Source organism: Sardina pilchardus, chromosome 6, assembly GCF_963854185.1.
Source record: "Sardina pilchardus chromosome 6, fSarPil1.1, whole genome shotgun sequence".
Lineage (NCBI taxonomy): Eukaryota > Metazoa > Chordata > Actinopteri > Clupeiformes > Clupeidae > Sardina > Sardina pilchardus.
In genome coordinates, this window is record NC_084999.1 from 32,472,169 (window position 1) to 32,496,160 (window position 23,992).

The window sequence follows — 23,992 nt, forward strand, 5'->3', positions numbered from 1 at the left end:
TACAGAGAAAAATGGGTGTGTTTTTTGACGCACTTTGCGTCCGTCGGGCTCATAGGGTCCGTTAAATTGTCTTGGAAAAAAATAGGATTTGTAAATTGTCGGAATGGGGGTACTAAAATGTGTCGGATTGGCAGCATGTCTAAATAGCAGCATGTCGAAATAGAGGCATGTCTAAATGGAAGCATGTCGTAGTGGTGGCATGTCTGAGTGGCAGCATGTAACCCTTCCAGCATATGTAGGATGATGCGTGTGTCAGCCTCCTCATGGTTTGCCTGTAGACCATGAATAATTCCATGTGGAAAGTGTGCAATACAGTCTCTACTCTCGGTTTTTATTTCCTAATGATGTCATTATTTCTTGTCATCCGCAAAACTGAAGATTGTTTTATGTAACTAATCACCTAACCGTGTGTTCACATCAGAAGCAACTAGAGTGACGAAAGTCATTATTTCTCTGCAAATAGGGTGGCCATAGCAAATTCGGTGGCAAGGCAAGTTTTATTGATATAGTGCATTTCATGCTCAATGTGCCTCACATAAAACAAAATAATAAAGCGAAACAAATTGGGTGACCAGATCGTAAAAGTTAAAAGTCTGAATATGCTAATGAACTATGATGTAGCTCGGCGAAAACCAATTGGAATGTACACATTTTCGAATGCCCCAGGCTGACAGGCCAGAGCCGCTCTATGATAAGCTAAATCAAACATCCCAATATAAAGTCATGAGTGGATAAAACAATTTCATGTTGAAGCGGACTCATGTTAACTCTTCTTCAGTGAGCCCGGCGACCTGGTCGCTTCTGATGTGAGTGTTAAAATCTAAATTCTTTTCACATTTACCTATCATTGTGGCAAGTACCATCTGGAACCTGAGACCCCACTGTTCTAACATGGTTGGCAACATTTACAATGCCATTAAAAAAAAAAACAGGTCCCCAAAAAGACGAACCATAACATTTATTTATTGTTTTTGAGCTTTTGACCTTCAAATTTGACCTTAAATTCTAAATATGATTTTGGCAACCACTGGATCCTAGAACCTCAGACCCTACTGATAACTACTAGCATGGTTGCCAACTTTTTAAAAAGAATGGCATGAAAAAAGAGGTCCCCAAAAAGACAAACCATAAAATGCATTGTTTTTGACCTTTTGACCTTCAAATTTGACCTTAAATTATGAATATGATTTTGGCAACCACTGGATTTTGGAACCTCAGAGCCCTCTAATAACTTCTAGCATGGTTGCCAACATTTAAAAAAAGAATGGCATGAAAAAAGAGGTCCCAAAAGACACACCGTAACATATTGTTTTTGAGGTTCTGACCTTCAAATCTGACCTTAAATTATGAACATGATTTTGGCAACCACTGAATTCTGGAACCTCAGACCCTACTGACAATTTCTAGCATGGTTGCCAACTTTTTAAAAAGAATGCTATATGAAAATAGAGCCCCCAAAAAAGACGAACCATAAAATGTATTGTTTTTGAGCTTTTGACCTTCAAATTTGACCTTAAATTCTAAATATGATTTTGGCAACCACTGGATCCTGGAACCTCAGACCCTAATGTTAACTTCTAGCATGGTTGGCAACATTTTTTAAAAAAGAATGGCATGAAAAAAAGAGGTCCCCAAAAAGACAAACAATAACATGTATTTATTGTTTTTGAGGTTCTGACCTTCAAATTTGACCTTAAATTCTAAATATGACTTTGGCAACCACTGGATTCTGGAACCTCAGACCCTACTGATAACTTCTAGCATGGTTGCCAACATTTAAAAAAGAATGCTATGAAAATAGAGCCCCCCAAATAGACAAACCATAAAATGCATTGTTTTTGAGCTTTTGACCTTCAAATTTGACCTTAAATTATGAATATGATTTTGGCAACCACTGCATTCTGGAAACTCAGAGCCCTCTAATAACTTCTAGCATGGTTGCCAACTTTTAACAAAAAATGCCATCAAAAGTGTTTTCTAAGCACATTTCCTGGTGTTGGCCTGCCGACTATTAAAACCCTGACCAGCCAACGCGGTTCGTTAAGACCCCAGGGATGGTGTTGTGGAGGAGAGGAGTCGAAATTTGAAGTATAAACATGCTTTAGATGTGTAAACAGACCTATCGTGATTTTTGTAAGCTAAATACAAAGAGGTAAATGGAAGCATTTTACCGTTCACTGACATCATAGTTAAATATAACTTTTGGGCGTTGAAGGCAGCATGAAGGATACATATATGCTGCCTTCAAAACTGGGCAAAACGAAGGTATCTTAGAAGGCAGCGTTTTTGTTTCGGACGTGACACGATGCCTCGCTCCCCTGTAAGATATCTTAGAAGGCAGCGTTTTTTCCCGTTAATATCAAACCAACTTGCTAACATGTTAGCTAGCTGAAGTTGCTGCGATGTATAGCACGGGTCTCCTAAACGTTAGGACTAACGTTATGTTCAGTTATCGTTTGCAATCATTGCTCTCGTAGCTGCATTGATTTGAGAGTAAAGTTAAATGACGTTATGACTGTATATTACTGCTACCGGACGAACTGATACCCAGCTGCTGACATCACTTGAAAAGGGCCTATCGCCCAAGGGGATTTCTCGGACGAAGCTGAAGTTGGGATAGACTCAGATCCAAGGGGGCAGGCATATCCCCGGAAGTAGAAACACAAAATGAGCTGGTGATCAACGCTCTGCTAACTCCCTTGGACTGCCATAGATTTCAGATTTTCTTGCGATCCCATAACTTCATGTAACATGTGCCCTTTGTCTCCCTTATAGCTTCTGTGTATTCTATAGGGTATCGAAGCGAAGGCAAAATTAATTCACTTCTTCTCCGTATATTACGTTGGTTTCCCGTAAAGAAGTATTTTAGCATGTCGGTTGTAGGGAAGCTAACATTCGAGGGGAGATTCCCCGTAATGTTTGGATAAGAAGCTGAGTGAGCCTGCACGAAAACCATGACGGAAAGTCATTCGCAAGATCAGTGAAAATGCGTGTAGCCTACGGTAGCCTACTGTTTGATAGGGTAAAGCATTACCTAGAGGCAAGTTAACATAATAATAATATTAAAAACGAACGTTAACAATTTCAGAGGTTTTCGATCTATCAGACGATCGAGTTACAGCAATGTGCAGGATGGCTAACGTCACGAAGTGACTACGAGTCTGCGCAGTAGGCCTACGACGGAAAGTAAACGGAATTTTGTTTCAGCCCCCTTCCATTGAGAACAACGGAGTCTGTTTGTCCATTTCTTTTAGGTCTATGCTCAGATCACGGTGCAGCCGGGACAGCTGGATTAACCCTCATGAAATAGGCCTTTCCCAAGTGATGTCAACAGCTGGGTATTAGTTCGTCCGGTAGCAGTAATATACAGTCATAACGTCATTTAAACGTCGTGCAAACGATAACGGAACCTAACGTTAGTCCTAACGTTTAGGAGACCCGTGCTATAGGCTACATAGCAGCAACTTCAGCTAGCTAACATGTTAGCAAGTTGGTTTGATGTAGACCTTCCACGGCGAAATCAGTCACATTGTTCAAATTTTCAAAATCATAGTTATTAAGTTTTCACGAAGGGGCATAGTCTACCTTCAAAACAATACCTTTATCTAATGAATTGAACGTCACATTACTGCATATCTGCCTCTGAAGTTAACCGTCGGCTCAACACTCACGAACGCTTTGTAAGGTCCCCGCTATTTATGATTTACAACGACACAGCACGCGGATAGCTTGGTGGTTGTCATGAGTGCATTTACCATAAATATTGTAATAGAGGGGCATTGTATTTAGCTTGCAAAAATCACGATAGGTCTGAACACGTCTAAAGCATGTTTATACTTCAAATTTCGACTCCTCTCCTCCACAACACCATCCCCGGGGTCTTAACAAGTGAACCGCGTTGGCTGGTCAGGGTTTTAAAGCATCCAGAAATTGCCCGGTCATTACACATCAGTGGCAATTCATTTGCAATGACTAGCATGCTAATAGCGATTTACGCTAACGCACCCACTATCAAACCAACTTGAAGCTAGCTGAAGTTGCTGCTATATATTAAGGATTAGGCTACTGACTTTACTCTCAAATCAAGGCAGATACGTGACGGCCATGATCGCCAACGATAACAAGGAAAATGAAGATAATAAATACACATGAAATATTAATCTTACCTCAAGAACTGTAACCGCATCACCATAGCTTTTGCTTATGCCGGATGAACTGATACCCAGTAAAGTATGGTATAAAATCCTCGCCAAAAGTTTTGTGTGTCTGTAGAAATATTTTGAGTTCGTAAACATGTTTTGTGCACCTGCAAAAATATTTTGTAGTTGTAATTTTTTTTTGTGCATGTAAAAATTATTCGTACATCTGCAAATCCGTTTTGTCACTGAGTGGAAACAAGTTTTGTGAGTTTGCAAACGGTTTCTGCACGCACAGATTTTCCCTTTGCAAGTGCGTATCTGTTTTCTACAGACACAAAACAGATCTGCGGGTACGAAACGAATTTACAAGTGTGCAAAACTTTTACCAATCGCCAAAAGTCACGTGCATCGCCAAAAGTCGTGTGACCTAAACAGCCAATCACAGCACCGCTCACTGAACAGCTCACTTCCTTAATTCTCACAACACTCAAAGCAACTGTGTTCAGCTCTCTGTCAAGTTCGCTGCTCCTCCACCTAAATGGTAAGCAGGCATTTCTTTATCTAACGTTAATGTCTTATTGTGAAATTGTACTAAATTAAATTCTGGCATGTTTACAGTCTATGTGCATCCTGCTGTCTAACTTACAAACTCATTTTGTGCTTGTTGGGCCAACGTATAAGTAACATTATGCTAGCTAGCTAGGCTACTTGCTGTTGTCAAATCAATGTTCTATGTTAGTTATGGCTGTTCATCATGCTAGGTTAACGTTACATGTCTCATTTATAATTAGGCTTGCCTTAGTTATCAGTAAGTTACACTTTATTATGTGTATAATTTATAGTTTCACTTGTAAGTAGCCTTCCGTATCAGTTGAACATATTGATCTAACTATCATCTTTTTCCTTCTGATTCTGATAGGTGAGCATAGACCTAAAAGAAATGGACATTGGACAAACAGACTCCGTTGTTCTCAATGGAAGGGGGCTTACTTTTCACTTTCCCGATGTCTTACGGATTTACCGGCAGTGAGCGTCAGCGACGTCCACAGGATCGTAGGTGCCCTGCCCTGCACCCCGAAGAGTAAGAGGGACAAGGGATTTAAAATGTACATTTCCTCGTACATTCACAACTATGATGGTAAGTATCTGATAATGATAACGGCTAACGTTAGCGCTTGACTAACGCTACCTAGTAAAAGCACCAGCTAGTGTTTACCACGATGTTTGCTTGTTATCAAATACTAATATTGTTATTCAAAACAAATTATATCCGTTTCTATAAAAGATTGGGATTCAGGAGAGGTGGGCGTCAGTAGGGCTGGGCGATTATACGATCTCGATTTGTGATCGCGATCAAATTAAGTTCGATCACGGTGATCAGCTGTGGGTATACTTTCTCGATCACGTGCATAACATGCTGCAGCAAAGTGCACGACAACCATCACAACCCGCTTTCCTGGCACCGCACTGTCTGCATGCACCCAAAATTTTCAACAGTGCGCCTGAAAAAAATTCTAGGTCGCACTGGTGCGCCTGGTGAAAGCATATTTCTTTCACAAGTTGCCATGTAAACGTGGCTGCTAGACTATGCGTGCAACTTTACCAAACTGTATATAACCCTCTCTCCTAGGACCGCTTTCTCTCGCTCTCCCTCTCTAGTGCGCGGCGCGCTTAATGAACACCCCCCATCGACATGTACATTCACAATCGTGAAATCAATGACGTAGGCCTATAGAAGACGACTAGCGAAATCATAATTAAAATCCGGTTAGCATCATAGCATACTGCACAAATTTTATTAAAACTCTTGCATTCAAGTTGACTGATCATCTCAATGTTTTCCAGCTCCAAGACTCAAAAGGGCCTGTCCCAAGGAGAAAAAGTATTGGCCTACCTTGAAACTGGCTACCGCCGTTCATTCCGACATACCAGCACTCCGACATTGACGTCCAATTGTCGTAGTGGAGGCATGTCTCTTTATAGGAAAAAGTCCCACCAGTCCGACATTTTTTTTTTTCATGGTCGCAGTGGCGGTATTTAACTTTTTTTTTCAAACAACGTGCCATTCCGACATGAGGTCATTAATAGGCTATTAATGTCATAACTATATCCAATTGTGTAAAATAATAAAGATTCACATTTAAAATGTCATTGTGAAGACTTCTTGATATGGTTATGTGTCTGTTGCGTGCACGACTCGGGGAAGTGAAAGCAGTTCTATAGACATGGCAAGTTTTCTTCTCATTATTCGCGGACTAAGTGGGGCTAAATTAAGTTATTATTTTGCTGTCACTTCGTTTGTTTTATGGCCTAGAAGGTTGTATTTGATATCTGTGGATAGCTCTAGCTCTCCTCTTTTATCTGACATGCAAGCCGTATCTTTTTAACCACGGTTTCACGAGTAGCCTAAATCAAACGAAAGTAGCGGTAGCCGAAGCTATATGATTCTTATTTGTTTGTCACTTCGTCTGTTTCTATAACACAAAAGGATCGATGTGTTTGGTATCAATGGAAAGCTCTGTTTCTCCTCTTTCATTTGATATGCGTGTTATGTCTGTGCGATGCCTGGTCCCGGAGTAATTCAAGCGAGAGCAGTGGCTGCATGGGTGAACGCAGAGCAATATAGACTGATACTTTCATTTAAATTCATGATTTTATTTTTATTTTCATACTTGATCGTACAGACACGTGTCTAGTCTCGTTGGAAAGCCCCGGTTCTGAGCTCTTTCATGCAATATAGGTCTCATCTCGCTGTGACTAATAATCGCGGAGCAATGTAACAGAGAAGAATGGGTGTGTTTTTCGACGCACTTTGCGTCCGTCGGGCTCATAGGGTCCGTTAAATTGACGTGGAAAAAAATAGGATTTGTAAACTGTCGGAATGGGGGTACTAAAATGTGTCGGATTGGCAGCATGTTGGAATAACACCATGTCTGAATAGCGGCATGTCGGACGAAAGGGATGTCGGACTGGCAGGATGTCGGACTGCCGACATGTAACCCTTGAAACTTAACACACGTGGGGAAACTGAACAGTCCAACCAGTATAATAGGCTAGCCAACTAATGCTATGCTACTTTGTTTACAATATTTTGAGGCTTCAAGCCGACAGCTGAATTAAAGAGGCGGAGTTGTAATATGAATAGTCATGAATGTCATGAATATCCGAAATTTCAGTAGGCCTATGTAGAAAGCATTATACAGTGTATGTGTGTATATATATACGTATATATATATATATATATATATGATATATAATTATTTATAAAGAATATGCATATTCCTTATATATTGTGTTTCAAATAAAGGCAAGCTTTTTCTACGCCTTATTGTTAAAAAATCATTCACATTATTTACATATGAAAGGAGTGCAATAAAAGGTGTCCTTTTGGCGTTAAAGGCAATGAAAAATGTGGGTGCACCTAAATTTTGTGCTGGTGCACCTAAAATAAAAACCTAGGCGCACCGGTGCAACCAACGCAAAAAGTTAGTCTGGAGCCCTGACCCTATGAGCCCGACGGATGCAAAGTGCGTCAGATAAAAAAAATCGTGATTAAAAATCGAGATCGTTCAATATGGGAAAAATAATCGTGATCAATTTTTTTGCCATATCGCCCAGCCCTAGGCGTCAGGGCAATGTACTACAGATCGCTGAAGAAAAAGGAGAAACCAGCTTGAGTGTATGCTAGTTATGGATAAGATAAGATGAGATAAGAAGATAATGAAATAAGATAAGAGTTCGCCTATCAGCCAAATAACCCAGCGTTTTTTTTATGTCCCCATGGGATCATCAATGTGTACTGTAGTGCTATGTTTACTGTACCTTAGCTAGCTGCCACAGGTTCACTGTGCATTGCTTGTTCCCAGTGGGTTTTTGCTTGCTTTTGTTATAATGTTAGCAGGTGGGGAATCAGCTAGGGTAAAGTGAAGTGAATTGACGATGGTGACTAGAAAATAGTTGCAAATGTAAGAGCAAGCAGGTTAAAAGGTAAGTTATCTAGCTGGTCCCCACTGGGTGAAGGTTTTCTTGCTCATTGTTTTGATCCTTCAATTAAGCTACAGTCTGGAGTGAAAGGTACTTTGAAAGGTTGGATTAGTGCTGAATATTATGCCATATCATATTCAGCACATTAATCCAACACATAGCTAAGAATATTATCCTATCTTGCCATATCATATTCAGCACATTAATCCAACACATAGCGAGATGCAATACTGACAAGAAAGTAGAGGGCGATCATTGCCAAAACAAAGTGACTGCAAGATGCATTATCGACATCAAAGCTGGGGGCAATCATGAGAGTAAACAATGGCACATGGCCATAACTAACATAGAACATTGATTTGACAACAGCAAGTAGCCTAGCTAGCTAGCATAATGTTACTTATCATACGTTGGCCCAACAAGCACAAAATGAGTTTGTAAGTTAGACAGCAGGATGCACATAGACTGTAAACATGCCAGAATTTAATTTAGTACAATTTCACAATAAGACATTAACGTTAGATAAAGAAATGCCTGCTTACCATTTAGGTGGAGGAGCAGCGAACTTGACAGAGAGCTGAACACAGTTGCTTTGAGTGTTGTGAGAATTAAGGAAGTGAGCTGTTCAGTGAGCGGTGCTGTGATTGGCTGTTTAGGTCACACGACTTTTGGCGATGCACGTGACTTTTGGCGATTGGTAAAAGTTTTGCACACTTGTAAATTCGTTTCGTACCCGCAGATCTGTTTCGTGTCTGTAGAAAACAGATACGCACTTGCAAAGGGAAAATCTGTGCGTGCAGAAACCGTTTGCAAACTCACAAAACTTGTTTCCACTCAGTGACAAAACGGATTTGCAGATGTACGGATAATTTTTACATGCACAAAAAAAAAAATACAACTACAAAATATTTTTGCAGGTGCACAAAACATGTTTACGAACTCAAAATATTTCTACAGACACACAAAACTTTTGGCGAGGATTTTATACCATAGTAAAGCTTCAAAACGGAAAATGTCTGATAGCGTGAAAAGGGCGAATTAGGGCTACTAATTTAGATGCAGTGACATGTAACTTCCTATGGAGGGCGCTCTATGTGTTGGAAGACTAGAGCGCCATACTAGAAGGCATTTTTTTTACCAGCAAAATGGTTCCTGCAACGTGCATCTGACCGAGCTTCTGGATTTGCGAATAAATAAATAATTTAATACTCACGAAAAGTCGGTAACTTACATCTAGCTTTACACATAAGTTTATAGTCTACCGTAAGCTGAACTTTGAGTGAAGAAATATAGTGATTTCGTCGAGTTTGCAGTGTATTGGAATCTCCGGTGAGTGAGACACGTTTGGCTAAGTTCTGACTAGGTGAGATACCTATCAAGAAGTCTTTCGATTTTAAGGAAAGGTCCTAGGCAGTCTTGATCCTCAGTGATGTAAATTTTGTCCATGATTTGTTTAGTGAGGTTTATGCATTCCTTCCTCAGGTTACACAGGCTACACACAATACGCACACAGACAGGGAAATTTAGATGATAGTGTAGCCTATGCTACGGCTGGCTACTCACCATCTTTTTGGACTTCTCCTCCACATATCTCTTCTTTTGTGCCACGCAGAGGTCTTTGCCTTGGTGGCACACAAGTCTTTTAGACCCCACAAACATGAATGGGGTCCCCGTGTAATCAATGGCTGGCCTATCAGAGCTGCCAGACCATTGCCAGTACACCCGGTTGACAGGTAAAGGTGACCAGTCTGTATAACAACAAATTCTGCTTGTCAAACGTCTTTCGAAATCGATCCAACTCATTTGTGGGTTAGGCCTATCAAGAATAACATTAGTTAAGATCATATGGTTACGATGGGCTAGTCTACGAGACTTTCTTTAACAACATCCAGCCGTCCACATTCACTTTATCGCATTATTAGGCTACATTTTTTTTTACCTTTGTCATTGAAATTGCGATCCACGGAATACGTGATGTATTTACTTTTTGACTCTTCCTCCAGTCGGTTTATAAAGCTCTCCACGTCAGCTACGTTAAATGTATTCATTTGTTTTTGCTGTTTCAAAGTCTAGTCTCAGCTGTCTTTCGCCCCGGTGTTTTAAAGTTCAGCGCATAGGTGCGCCCGCCCAGAACGTCCCACGACCGTCCAGCTGCAGCCTAGAACGTCCGCCCCAGCCCAGAAGGTCCGCCCCATAGTAGAAAAGAACGTAAGCCCCATAGTAGAACAGAACGTAAGCCGAGGTACGCCCCATTCCAGAATCCCATTGTCCATCCGTCCGGCTGATCTGATCTAGCACTAACCAAAATCCAAGCCATTACAGCTGCAACCACCCAACAATGTGCACGAGCTCAGAAGAATCCTGGGTATGATTCACTACCTTGGCAGGTATCTCCCACACCTGTCAGATGTCACCAAGCCAATGACTGACCTGCTCAAGACTGAGGTAATAGACGCGTTCAAGTTGGCTGCGCAGCACAAAAACTGCGCAGCACAAGATGCACGTGGTTAAAAATCTGTCCACGATGGTCTAGATGGGCTTGTTTTCGACTCGGCAGTCGGTATCACATGGCCTCAACTTATCGCGGGAGCAAGGCGTGGCCAGGCGGCTGCTCCGCAAAAGAGCAGCCGGTCTGGAGGTACTGCGGAGAGCAGCGGAGCCTAGACCCTGCCTTCATGACGTCAGGTCTTTGCCCTAATAGGGAGGGAAGTGAAAACCAGCGCCCCAAGTGGTTGCGTTCCTATCGAAGAGCAGCTCCAATGTTAAGTCCCATAGACCGACTTTTAAAAAAAATACCACGCAGCTATACCAGCGATCTTATCCACCAAAAATATTTTTCAGTCGGCATACTGTAATAATCTACTAACTGTGAAAATATCAGACTCTATTTCGCCTTATTTAAAAAAACCGTAATTGCTCGTTTCATTTCATAAATGGACTACAACTTCAAGTGACGTGACACCCTTCGACGACGTTACTCACCTAGCATGGTTTGTTTATTAGCCTGTTAGCTAGTTGGTTAGTTAGTAGACAATCACACTTACTGCCAGCTCTTGTGTGAGTAGGAACACAACACAAGTTATCCCAACATAAAGGTAATTACCACGCGGTTTACATCGCTCTCTGTTATTACAAAAATATGATAAGCAAGTTAAGCAAATTGCCGTTTTGATCAGTTGGAGATGGAGCGCCCAAACTGGTGACGTCAAATGCTACTGTAGCTAGCTACTGTAGTTCGTTATCACCATGTTACAAACAAACTCAAAACAATTAAACTGATCCTAAAAAATAAAGTATGACCACTAGAAGCAATAGAGCTGACCTACATGGATAGCATATTGAAGGCATTTAACTAACTTCCGATCGTGGGCCGAGATATATTTTTTCTAAAAGAAAATCCCATCCTCTCCCGCTAGCCTCTAGGAACGCAACCACCAGGTGGCGATGAGATTACTTTCCCTCCCTATTGGCTTTTACATCCCTGACGTATGTGCAGGTGTTTAGATGCCTCCTCATATCCACAAGGGTCCGTGCGGGTCCGTGCCTCGTGATTCGTCACATGGTCAAGTCTAGCCAAGTCTACACTACGGGAAGTAGAGAGTGTACAACTTCATAGCAGCGTTTGTATCCCCTCCCCTGCTGCCACCGGCAGCTCTCGTTGCTGCAAAAGGCAGGCATGCAAACTCCTCACCTTTCGGCGAAATTCGCCGTTTTGAATCAAAAATAGGTGACTTACATGGTTCGTGCAGATCCGATGAGAAAATATTTAGGGGGGGGGGGGGGGGGGGGTCAAGGTGAATTGAATTTACAACTGAGTTTAGAAATCATGCGAAGACGCTAACGCATCTTGAGGTGTTTCTAGAGCCGCATTTAAAACGTGTCTGATCAGCAAGGGATGCGTGAATGTAGCCCCTATGCGTTTAATAAACATTAGTGGAAGCTAATTGTTGACAAAGACGCAACGCGAACAGAAAGCGCACGCCAAGTATAGCCTCTGTTGTGAGCGCAGATAGATGCGTCTGAGATGTCAGGTGGAATATAGTGATTCTGGCGAGAAGAGATGCCGAGGGATTTCACAGGTGGGCTAGTTAAAACTTTCAACTTCTATTAGAAAAAGACGCTGAGATTAGTGTAGCAACGTAGCATAGGTTGTTTTCTTCTAATGATGAAAGTTAGCGAAATTAGACAAACATGTAGACATAACGAGTTTTTTTGATGAAGAATGGGTGCAGATTGAACCATCTAGATCGGCAAAAGGTGAAGCAAATAGGCAGAATTTATCAGTATATCAAAGGCTAATGTGACAGTTGAATTAAATGCTCATAAACTGGGCTGATTCGTTTTGTCCAGAGACGTAGTTGATTGACATGATAATGCTGTCTTTAAGAAAAGTGGGCCCTGTTACTCGAAGCACACTGCGCATAGACCTTACGCAAAGCCTACGCAAAAGATATGCAACTCAAATGATTCGTAACGTAGCCAAAAAAAGTGGCGACTGCTTCAGAGCACACGTAACGCACGTAACCGTTTGAGTTATGTGTGTGACTTGCAACAATTTTCAGTAACACCCGGATTATTACGAGTTCATAAGCCATGCGTAAATTAAATTTACATGATTGTCGAGTTACAGGAGGACCCTGATCAGTAGCCTAGTCTGTGCCTACAGGTAGCCTACAGTTTATATGAAGACAGTTAACTTTATTGGTTGGTTAAACACACTAGCACAATATAGCCTAAAAACCACAATCTGTTGTAGCCTAGGCTGCATATTAAAACGTTTTAAAACAATTTGAAAAATTAAAGCCTATATCTACCCTATATTTTATATAATTATATTAGTTTGAAATAGTGTGTGTCTCAAGCAAGATTATTGATTACCTGGTTTGGTCCAACAAATATTCAGACTTTTCCTTATTCTGATAGTTTAAGTGTCCATTAGGCCTATGAAATCATCAGAAATGTGTAATAAGTACATAATAAGTACATAAGCACAGAGAAAGAGAGAGATAGTAAGAAAGAAAGAAAGTGGGTCCCTCACACTTTGGAAGATTTGTTTCCTTTTTTTTTTGTTTTGTTTTTTTTTTCGGGGGGGGGGGGGGGGTTCGGAGAAGAGTCTCACCTTTTTCACCCCTGACCAGTTTGCATGCCTGAAAAGGTCATTTGGAGTTGAACTTGAACACGGCTAATGTGGGTATGGGGTCCGGCCCAAGAGGAGGCCTTTAAGAGGGTGAAACAGCTTGTTACAGAGGCCCCTGTGTTAGCCTTCTTTGATATTAGCCTCCTGAGACCCTGCGTCCTCGTATGAGGACATTACATTTAGGCTCTGCTTTACCTTGTGCTTACTTTTTCTGAATAAAAACCTGTTGTCCTCATATGTGGACACTTCATTTTACCCTCTAGTGTTATCAGACACACAATACAATGTTTTGGGAAAAAGCAATATGGCGTCACGCTTTGCCGGCATACGCGTGAGAACTATCGTCATGGTAACGTACCAGTGAACGTTATGACATTAAACATTTTTTGTAGATGTTTGTGAACAGTTGTAGTATGATATGGCATCAAGTTTCCCCCATCTCGATCATTGGAAACAGACCAGGACGTGTTAAACTTTCATGTCCTCGTACGAGGACATCGGGACTGAAATGTACGCATAATTTCATTTTTAGGCTACATATTACATTGAAAATTGTCGTTCATTGGCCATATCAAACTACTGTAAAGCAATAATGAAAGTGAAAGTGTGGACATAGACATAATAGAGTAGCCTGAATAAATAAATCCATTTAAGGAATTACAAAAATAAATAAATAAACAAATAAGAAACAAATAGAGCAGAACTGTTTCGCTTCAATTCATTGTGGATAGACTTCTCTCTACATGGGTGTGACCCATACACAAAACTAACATTTACAAATAAACACTAAACTTAACCAAATGAATAACAGGACATTTCTGTTCAATAAAAACAAACTGTTTTCTTAAAAGTTGAATCTTAGGCGCTTGGAGTACACGCATGAATATTCACATTCTTTCTGGATTGGCAATCTCATTGTATTTTATGGTAATAGAGACCCAATGTCCTCAAACGAGGTCATCGTTTTCCTCAAAAACTACTTGATGTACAGAGGTGACATTTTTTTGTATGTTTATGAAGCCCTACTAAGCCAAAATAATTGAGTGAAATGAAAAATGCATTCAAATTTACATCCCGGGTCTCACTTACAAGAGACAGTGTAGTTAGTGCTGATGCAAGCAGCTATGGGCTGGGTGGGGTCCTATTGCTGTCACATGATGGACAATTAATAACTCATTGGCTGCCAGCGATTTTCAGTGCAGAGCGCTCCATACTGCCAGACGTTTTACAGCATTTTGACTGTTTTTCCAAGATCCACCGAACGGTGAGCTTTATGGCTATGTAAACACCGAAGGTACCAAATGAAAGAGTAGACTCTCTTCTTTCACCAGGAAAAACGGTTTGTTTCTATCGTTTTTTGTTCTTTAGTAATCGTCAGTAGAACATGTTTTTGACCAAAACATGGAGAAAACGTTTTTTTTGTGAAAATCAACTTTTTAACGTTAGCGTTTCAGTAGTATGTCAACCACGATTGCACTGTTATCTCGTCAGTCTCGTCAAGGTTGCTAGGGACTCTGATGGTCGCTATAGACTCTGAACAGGACGGTAGACTTAGCAAGCTAGCACTACCAAAGTTGTTGTTAGTCTATATAGCAATATCCAATGTAAATGTATCATACCTTTCACGTGTTTTCCATCCTTGATGTAAGAAGTAAGCATATTTATTCCCTGCATCGCGTGCAAACTAGATCCACTGTGGTCGATCTTCAGTGTGTTTGCTTGTTGTGTATGTCTCTGCATGTGCATTCTAGGCAGATACTAATCATCCAAATGGCACTGCTGCCATCTAGCGGTTCGGATCGCTAGTACAGTCTGTTTACAAGTATGTGTCTAAATTGACGTTTAAAGACGTCAATGGCAGTGAATGAGTTAAGACCAGTAGCTTACTGCTCCCGGACTATGACTGATGTGGAAAAGCGCTATGCGCAGATAGAAAAAGAATGTCTCGTTGCAGTCCGGGCATACTTGTATGGTCTTGACACATTCATGTTACGGAGTGATTGATAGACATTGATACAGTGCCGATTAGATGTCAGAGACTGTTGCTGCGCATGATGCGGTATAACCCTACAGCTGAGTATGTTCCAGGGAAACAGTTGGTTATTGCGGATGTAACAGGACTAGGTCCATGCCCCTTTAGTTAGCTCAGCAGTGCCCTTCTGAGTGGCTCACCTCCAATTGCCCAGAGCCAATCCGTAGATGGAAGCGGCTATAAAGTCTGACTTTTATTTTGATAGCCTACGTCCTACTGTAGGACTCCTAGCAGAACAACCTTGGTTGTCTACCTGACTCCGGCCTCCACCGCAGGATTTCCGTGTGCTATGTGGCCTCCTGCGAGTTGGTTATCCAGTGACTCCTGGTAGGTAATTGCAATAGCCTATGCGTTAATAGTGACATGTCCTGTATTTGTTGTAACTTAAACTTTGGGGTTTTAGGACCATAACATGGGCAACATTGCAGAACGTGGGCCTCACAACACAGCCGACGCCTGGTTGGTACGTCGCAATTAACTGTCGTCAAATTAACGTGTTGCTCTTGTGGGTTTTAATTGTGTATATTCTTCGTGTAGCAGATCTCGGCGGTAACACAAGGGAGCGGCAACATCAAGGCTCTTGGTTCGAGTTCCGAACGCTGCTGTTTTGTTTTATTCTGTTTTGTTGTATCGTTTCAATTTATGATGTGTGTTGAAGACTAACAGCCCCTGTAAAAGTAGGCTAGGAGGTTGTGACATGAATGATGTTCGGGAATTGACGAACTCAGAGAGAATGCAGACTGTGTATTGCGTGTATTAGTAGTAGGCCTAGTTTCATGGATCTCTCCCTCTCTCCTGGACAGGAGCTGCAGACCAACTGGGTGATGGGCTATTTCGGTGGTGGTGTGCCTTCACTTTTCCTGCTGTGATGTATCTGAACACTTGATGTTGACCTGTTCACGTGTGGTGTGTTGTTAGACTCTCCCTCTGATATACTCCTCAGCCCTGGGTAAGCTCCAGCCCTGTCCCTGGCTCTTCCTATCCCTTCCCCGCAGCAATTAGTCCAGCACAGTCTGGTGTGTCTGCATGTACGTGTTTGTATGTGTTTATGTGTGTCTTCCATACTGGTATTGTTCAGTGAGATGGCTGTGACCTCTCCTTCATGTTGTATGTGTATGTGTTTATGTCAGTGCCTTTAGTGGCAAGGGTGTTGACTGGAGAGAATCAACTCCCTGTGTTTTTAAAATGATAATAAAGACAGTTTATTTTTGGACACATGCCTCTGGTTTTCTGTGACCACGAACCTGTGTTGTCTGGTTGCTTGTAATACCATAACCAGTCCTAGTATTAATATGCTGAGGGGAAGGGCCTCAGATGGCGTAGTCGACATGTTTCAATGTAGAGCAAACTATCCACTTTGTCACACAGACACCCTGTCCAGACACCCTCAACTGGAGACAACACAGGATGTTGCTGAGCTGACCAGCGAGCTGGAGGCGTATGTGAAGGCCATTTCTGAGGCGTGGCCCATCTCATCCAGCAAGCTCGACATTCCAGGATGAAGAGCTGCAGCTGCTCAAACACTATGTGACTGGTAGGTGGCCCAAGCACACAGCCAGTGTGCCAATAAAGGTAAAAGCCTTCTACACACACCGTGACCACACCGTATCACGGTGGGGCTTGTGTTGTACAACAACAAGATGGTCATTCCCCAGAGCATGAGAACTGAGATACTAGAACACATACACGATGGCCACCAAGGCATTGTGAAGTGCCGTGAGCGAGCTAAATGCAGTGTGTGGTGGCCAGGAATAAGCAAAAACATTCAAGAGATAGTCAGCACCTGCAGGGTATGCCAAGAGATCAAGCCAACTCAGAGGAGAGATCCTCTGATCTGTACACCACTCCCGAGCCGCCCATGGGAGAAGGTCGCAGCAGACATTTGCCAGTTAAAGAAGGACTGCTTTTTAGTAGTGGTAAGTTATTTTTCAAGATACATTGAAATTGCTCACCTCACTAACATGTCTGCTGATACAACCATTGGTTGTCTGAAAAGTATCTTTGCAAGATGGGGTTGCCCAAATGAACTGATAACTGACAATGGACCCCAATTCTCAGGGACAGTGTTTGACAGGGACATACAACTACAAGTCCTCATTATGCACAAACCAATGGGAAGCAGAGAGAGCAGTGCAAACAGCTAAACAGATCCTCAGACAGTCTGACCCTGCTTTAGCATTGCTGTCCTTTAGAGCAACACCCTTACAGGCAACAGGAGCAAGCCCCGCACAGCTGATGTTGGGCAGACAAATCCGCTCCACACTTCCTACCCCGGAGGTTATCCTACAGCCTGCATGGCCAGATCTTCAAAAGGTGCGACAAACCGACGACTGCGCCAAACTGCGCTACAGTAGAGTCTACGACACCAGGCACAAGGTCAGACCCCTACCCGAGTTACAGCCCGGGACCAGTGTTGCAGTAAAGCTTGACAATGAGAAGGGCTACACTAAATCGGCGTCAGTGGTGCAGAAGTGCGGCACACCACAGTCATACATCGTACAGATGGCGAAAGGAAAGCTCCGAAGGAACAGGCACCACCTCAGACCCATCCTATGGGCCCCAATGGCGCGTCCACAAGAACAGGTACCAGTGGATCATAACACACCGACTGACTTACCTGACGTACCTTCCAAAGATGATCAAGCCACTGTTGCTCACACTGCCAGTGCTCCTGTGTCTCCAGAGACTCAAAGACACAGTGGTAGAACGGTAAACCGCCAGACCAATATGGAGAATATGTGTAACTTGGTTTGTATATACAAAAAAAAAAGAGAGAAATGTGAATCCTTTTATGTTGACATGAGACAATTTGTGGAATGTATCACAATGTAGAGAATGTTGTGCCAGGGTGAATATGTTTTGACATTCACAATGAAAAGAGTGTGTTACCGAAATTAATGTGTTACTGAAGTGGACAAATATGTTATGAATGGTTTTAACTTTTGCTAGAATTGTTAGAAATGTGCTGCATGTCTTAACAGACTCAAAGAAAGGGAGATGTGTTGTAATGGTACTAGTTTGTTAGTGGATGGTTACATCGTGGGTGTGTTAAGAGTCTGAGAATGAGTCAGGGCAGAGTATTAATGCGCGAGTGACCGACAGGTTGATTAGTAGTGTTCCTGATGTCTAACTTGACAGTTCTCTAATAAAGCCAAATACAGTGGATTGTTCCGTGAATTATTCCAACAACGTAATTCTACAGAAATAAATTAGAGAGAAAAATAAATAAATAGATACGAGAGAGAGAGAGAGAGAGAGAGAGAAGAAGAAGAAGGGAAAAAAAAGTGCCATCTTAAGGGGGTTTCCCAGGACGGTTCAGCATCCTGATGACTTGAGGGTAGAAACTGTCCTTGTATCTGCTGGTACGGGTCCTTAGGCTCTTGTATCGTCGGCCTGAAGGCAGGAGGGTGAAGAGATGGTGGCTGGGATGACTGGGGTCAGAAACTATACGCTTGGCCTTTCTTCTGCATCGCTGATTGTAGATGTCCTGGATGGATTGTAACTCAGTCCTTGTAATACGCTGCGCTGATCTGACAACTCTTTGTAGCGCTTTTCGATCCTGGGCAGTGCTGTTACCATACCATGTTGTTATGCCACCAGTCAGAATACTCTCTGTTGTACAGCGTTAAAAGTTGGTCAATATTTTGTGGTCCATGCCAAATTTCCGCAGATGTTGCAGAAAGAAGAGCCGCTGTCTTGCTGTCTTTGTGATCACACCAATATGGTGTGTCCAGCTCAGATCCTCACTGATGTTAATGCCCAGGAATCTGAAGCTTTTGACTCTCTCCACTGCTGCACTCCCGATGTGAATGGGTGTGTGTTCTTCTCCCTGCAGCCGCCTGTAATCCACTATCAGCTCCTTGGTCTTTGTTACATTGAGCAGCAGACGGTTATCTGCTGCCACCTCTTCTCTGTAGGCAGACTCATCACCATTCTTGATGCAGCCGATTATGGTGGTGTCATCAGCAAACTTAATGATGGTGTTGGAGCTGTCAGTGGCTGCACAGTCATATATGTACAGTGAGTACAACAGAGGGCTTAACACACAACCCTGTGGAGCACCAGTGCTGAGTGTTAGACTGGAGGAGGTGATGTTACCTAGCCGTACTGCCTGTGGCCTGCCTGTGAGGAAATTAAGTATCCAGCTGCATATGGAGGGACTGATGTTCAGGTCTTGCAGTTTCATGATGAGCCTAGATGGTATTATGGTGTTGAAGTCGATAAAGAGCATCCGTACATACGTGTTGTTCTGATCCAAGTGAGAGAGAGCAGTATTCAAGGCCAAAGCTACAGCATCATCTGTAGACCTGTTAGACCTATAAGCAAACTGAAGTGGGTCTAATGCAGTAGATAGGCAGGATGTGATGTGGTCTTTGACTAACCTCTCAAAGCACTTCATCACAACAGAGGTCAGAGCGACAGGGCGGTAGTCATTTAAACAGCTCACTGATGATTTCTTAGGGACTGGGATGATGGTGGCCCTCCTAAAGCATGTGGGGACTACAGACTGTAGCAGTGAGAGGTTGAAGATGTCTGTGAATACCTCTGCCAGTTCAGAAGCACAGCCCTTAAGAACACGCCCTGGGATTTTGTCTGGTCCTGGAGCTTTATGTGCATTCACTCTTCTGAAAGATTTACACACATCTGTCACAGATACCTGAAAAGGGCAGCAGTCTTGCTCTAACAGTACCTCTGACCTGGTGGGTGTCTCAAACATGGCATAGAAAGAGTTCAGCTCCTCTGCAAGACAAACTGAGGTTGCATCTGCTCTGTGGTTCTTTCCTTTGTAGTCAGTGATGGTCCTTAGCCCACTCCACATATCCCTGGTATTGGATCCTGTGTAATATGACTCCACTTTTTCTCTGTACTGTCTCTTGGCCAATTTAATGGATTTTCTTAATTCATAACGAGCTATTTTGTACTCACTAGGGTTACCAGACTGGTAGGCTACTGTCCGGGCCTTGAATGCTGAAGAGACCTCTCCATTCACCCATGGTTTTTGATTAGGAATAGTTTGTACAGTCACTCGCGGTACAACGTCATCAATGCACTTACAAATGCAGTCTGATACAATTCCAGTGTAATCATCGATGTTATCCGCCCGAAACATACCCGTGTTGTTTGGAAACAGGCACGTAGTGTAGCATTTGATTGATCATTCAGTGTTTTCTCCATTATTTTTTAGCAGGCATTGATAATAAAAAAAATAATGAAAAAGTGTCCCCTTTTATAGGCCTTTTATATGTAACACCTCTCTCCTTTGTTGAATTACACTGTAAATCCCTGATAAAACACGTTTTGTATCGCATCTATCATGTGTTAGGACGTTTTCAGTAACTTGTTTACACATGTGAAGGGAACATTTCCATCAAATTTGAATTTCCGTGTAGGGGAAGAGTGTACTCAGAGGCACATTAACTGAAATAGGAAATCGCTGTGATGTCATCACGAAAGAACCAAGAAAGGTTTCTATTTAATCCACACCAGAGCCATATAAATTATATATTTATATGGCTCTGATCCACACGAACGTCACTGACGTTAGTGACGTCACTCAACGTCATTTATTTGTTAATCTATGACGTTTTTTATGCCATATGCGCCTCACTCGACCATTGTGTTGTGTAATTCTTTTATTAACAGTAACAGTTTTAGATACAGTAAACAATTAATTTCTCTGAAAATCCAATTCAAAATCCAAGGAATAGGTAAGGTATAATACATATGGATATAATTGAAAGAAAAAACTAAAGGTTTAAATTGCAGAACTTCTGTGTTGGTAATGGAAAGATATTTGGCCTCTGACCATACTAGTAGGCTAGAAAACGCCTTGAGGACCTTGCGGTTTTGTGTCCAACTAAACTGTTTCCAGCTCAGTAGGCTATCAGAAAAACCCCAGGAGATAACTTCGTCAACTAGATGTCGGTGGCGCAAAGAGGGCTATAGGCTACTGCCAATTTCAAACAGCCATTCCTACGTTTAGAAATTATCGTTTTATTCTTTTCATCCTTTTTAAATAACTTTGTTAGCTTCAGTTGCTTTGCCTTTCACTCGTGTTTGAAAATCTTCAGTCTGAAAATAAGTCACCTGCCAAACTATTTATGGTAACCTGAAATAATGGAAAGGTGCATTCAGCATAGAAGAATTGCGAGTCTAACGAAGTAAGTGTGCCTTTATAAGTGGTCGCTGCTGAACACTGGTAAAGGTAGGTGCCCTTTGAATATCCATTGTGTTCTTGTCCGTTCATCGTTTGCGTAAATACGCCCAAGTTCATCGGCTAAACAGTCCTGGCTCTGTAAATTATGGGAAGCAAATATATGTGGTTCGGACCGAGCCATAAACAATAATGCCAACCAATTAACTGAGGAGTGTCTTAGGAACATTGAAGGAATTCATATAGGCTAACAGTGCGGCTGTAGAGCGCAAATAGCGCAAAAACCTTCCCGAGAACCGAAACGAATTGGATAAAAATGCCTATTTGATCTAATTTTAGAATTAATTATTATTCATTGACATATCACTGTGAATCTTGCATTTTTTAATGACTATCGCGCCACCTTAACAATGTTTAGCCTGCCTACGATCACGCCAATGCAGATGTTAGTGAGCATGCTTCTGTCAACGATGTAACGCCTTCCACATAACGTAGGTAACATTTAATATGGCCAAGCCTCATAGTTTTCAAGAGTAGCGGAAGCCTGTAACCTATTTAGACTTTCGCTCATACATCTTATTAATTTCTGGCCATAATAAAGTTAGGTGGTTTCGAAGGGCATCGTCGCCGTCAGTGGCCATACGCAAAGCTGCGTTTATGGTGTCACCATCACAGTGAGAGTTAATTTACAAGGCAACCGTCTTTCATTCTGCACGATCTCACGTGATTTTCTCGAGCTTCAAGAAAATACTTCTGGTAAACTACTAGATTTTCCATCTGTTGAGCTTTTTTTTTAACCTACTTGTGTTCATTTGTAGGCTACTCCTGCTGACTCTTAAGTAGGGACACATTCATTGAGGAACAAATGTATTAACTCTGGCTTTCACAGCTCACCCTAACCTCAACCCTTTCCCTCCCTTCAGATATGAGGTGCTGCGATCAGCACCTGAGGCGGACCGAGCCGGCCCCCGGGAGCAGCTGCAATGAACCGGTGACCCCTGCACCACACTCGCGCCGCAACGGCTGGTCAGCGCGACCCACCCCCCAGCAGCTGGTTTCCTACTTCACCTACATTTACTTGGTTGTTGTCGGATTTGGGATCTACATCCCACTGCTGCCCTCCCCATGGGACTCGTTGGCCTATGGTGTATCCTTTACTGTGTACGGTGAGTGCCTAGATGCATGAGCTTTGAAAGCAACTTAGGATGTCTTAGGGTGGACAGGTGCGTGTGATCAGTTCCGTGTTCATCTTCCTATTTTCACCATTGCATATGTAAAAGGGTAGGACAGCGTGTCTTGCAGAAATATAACTGTAGTCTAATCCTTCACCATCGTCAGTCACCAACACTAGTCAGTTTTCTGTACATTTCAACGCTCACTTGTAGTTTCTAAGCATCTCCATTTTGATTGGATTTGGCATTTCAACACGAAGGCTGGTGATGCTGGCTGCACCAAGCTATCAAAGTACTGGTTTGTCTGCTCGCAGTCCCTAAAGATCATCCTCACATCTGAATAGGAATGTTTTGTGTTGCGCTCTCGGCCCATGGCGTTGAGAGCGTGCGGATGGCGTTGGCCGTGGCTGAGATGAGAGCAGAGGTCTGATGCGTGGCTGGCAGGGAGTCAGGGCAGCTGTGCTGGCTGTGCCTCCAGGAGCCTCGTTTTCCCAGACGGCCACCGCACACACAGCCTTGCTGTGGCATGCTGGGGGGTTGATAGGCTCTTGACGTCAGGGCTGTCAGTGTGCACACTAGAGCATTGGTGGGCACATGGGTGTTTCATGGAGAGCTGACTGCACTCTACACTCTATGAGGTTTTCGTAAGCAGTGCTGGGCCTTGCCTGTTTTCTTCTCTGTCTGAGGTCAAATGTCAGACAATAATCAGAAGCTTATCTGTGATCACTCTCTTCCCAAGTGAATTTTACCTTGACTTCAATCTACACAGCATCTTGGATTTTTCTTTGTTCTTCACCTGGTTACCCACATTGCAGCTGTGTTGATAGACCCAGCAGAACCCATTGTGCGCGCCAGAAACTACGCCTCTACCTTGCCGACCTTTGACAAAAGCCAACATGCACATGTCATCCTTGACCTACACTGTAAAATCTGTGATATTGACGTGTGAGTGTACTGTCCTCATCAGATGTCTATTTACTTTCTATCTACTTTCAAAGTGATTTATTTTCACAAAGATTGTGCATGACCATGAATTATTCTCATCCCCATGTTACTTCTGTGCTGTTTCTCTCCCCTTTGTGTTGCTTGCTATCTGCAGGGGACCTCGAGCTAAACACTGCAAGGCTTGCAACAAATGTGTTACAGACTTTGACCACCACTGCAAATATATGAATAATTGTGTGGGGAGGAGGAACTATTGGTAAGAGGAAACTTGGCTTTGAGTATAATGTGTTTCTTTGGTTGCCATCAGGGCACTTTCAGCACCACTGTTTTGTTCCTCTTCAGACATGTGGTCATGAGCAGTCTCTTTGTAATGACTGCATGCTCTGGGTTTTAATGTCACAGTGCTACCTACCTGCTACCGTCCTGTGA

General features: G+C 42.5%; 2 protein-coding genes across 3 annotated transcripts in view; both read left to right on the top strand.

The window, feature by feature from the left end:
* The window catches only part of LOC134083467 (uncharacterized), a 39,477-nt gene extending 20,340 nt beyond the window's left edge, over nucleotides 1-19,137 (top strand). The window contains exons 7-11 of the mRNA XM_062539791.1: nucleotides 15,830-15,841; nucleotides 16,236-16,241; nucleotides 17,582-17,875; nucleotides 17,976-18,001; nucleotides 19,128-19,137. Coding sequence (XP_062395775.1) covers nucleotides 15,830-15,841; nucleotides 16,236-16,241; nucleotides 17,582-17,875; nucleotides 17,976-18,001; nucleotides 19,128-19,137 — 348 coding nt within the window. The remainder of the gene's footprint in view (nucleotides 1-15,829; nucleotides 15,842-16,235; nucleotides 16,242-17,581; nucleotides 17,876-17,975; nucleotides 18,002-19,127) is intronic.
* LOC134083281 (palmitoyltransferase ZDHHC11-like) lies at nucleotides 4,643-23,860 on the top strand. 2 transcript variants are annotated; one of them, XM_062539538.1, is made up of 7 exons: nucleotides 4,643-4,680; nucleotides 5,059-5,220; nucleotides 16,096-16,241; nucleotides 16,661-16,826; nucleotides 22,370-22,593; nucleotides 23,388-23,563; nucleotides 23,718-23,860. In XM_062539538.1, the coding sequence occupies exons 5-7, from the start codon at nucleotides 22,372-22,374 to the stop codon at nucleotides 23,821-23,823; spliced, it is 504 nt and encodes a 167-aa protein (XP_062395522.1). In that variant the 5' UTR covers nucleotides 4,643-4,680; nucleotides 5,059-5,220; nucleotides 16,096-16,241; nucleotides 16,661-16,826; nucleotides 22,370-22,371; the 3' UTR covers nucleotides 23,824-23,860. The 2 variants fall into 2 exon arrangements, with proteins under 2 accessions (XP_062395522.1, XP_062395523.1); XM_062539539.1 differs by lacking the exons at nucleotides 4,643-4,680; nucleotides 5,059-5,220; nucleotides 16,096-16,241; nucleotides 16,661-16,826 and having other exon boundaries at nucleotides 21,469-22,593.
* The last annotated feature ends 132 nt before the right edge of the window (nucleotides 23,861-23,992 follow it).

Excerpts from the sequence above, each read along its gene's own strand:
- LOC134083281 (XM_062539538.1), top strand. The coding sequence starts at position 22,372 with ATGAGGTGCTGCGATCAGCACCTGAGGCGGACCGAGCCGGCCCCCGGG. Across the intron at positions 22,594-23,387 it reads GGGACTCGTTGGCCTATGGT|CATCTTGGATTTTTCTTTGT; the intron begins GTATCCTTTACT and ends CAATCTACACAG. Across the intron at positions 23,564-23,717 it reads AAAATCTGTGATATTGACGT|GGGACCTCGAGCTAAACACT; the intron begins GTGAGTGTACTG and ends TGCTATCTGCAG.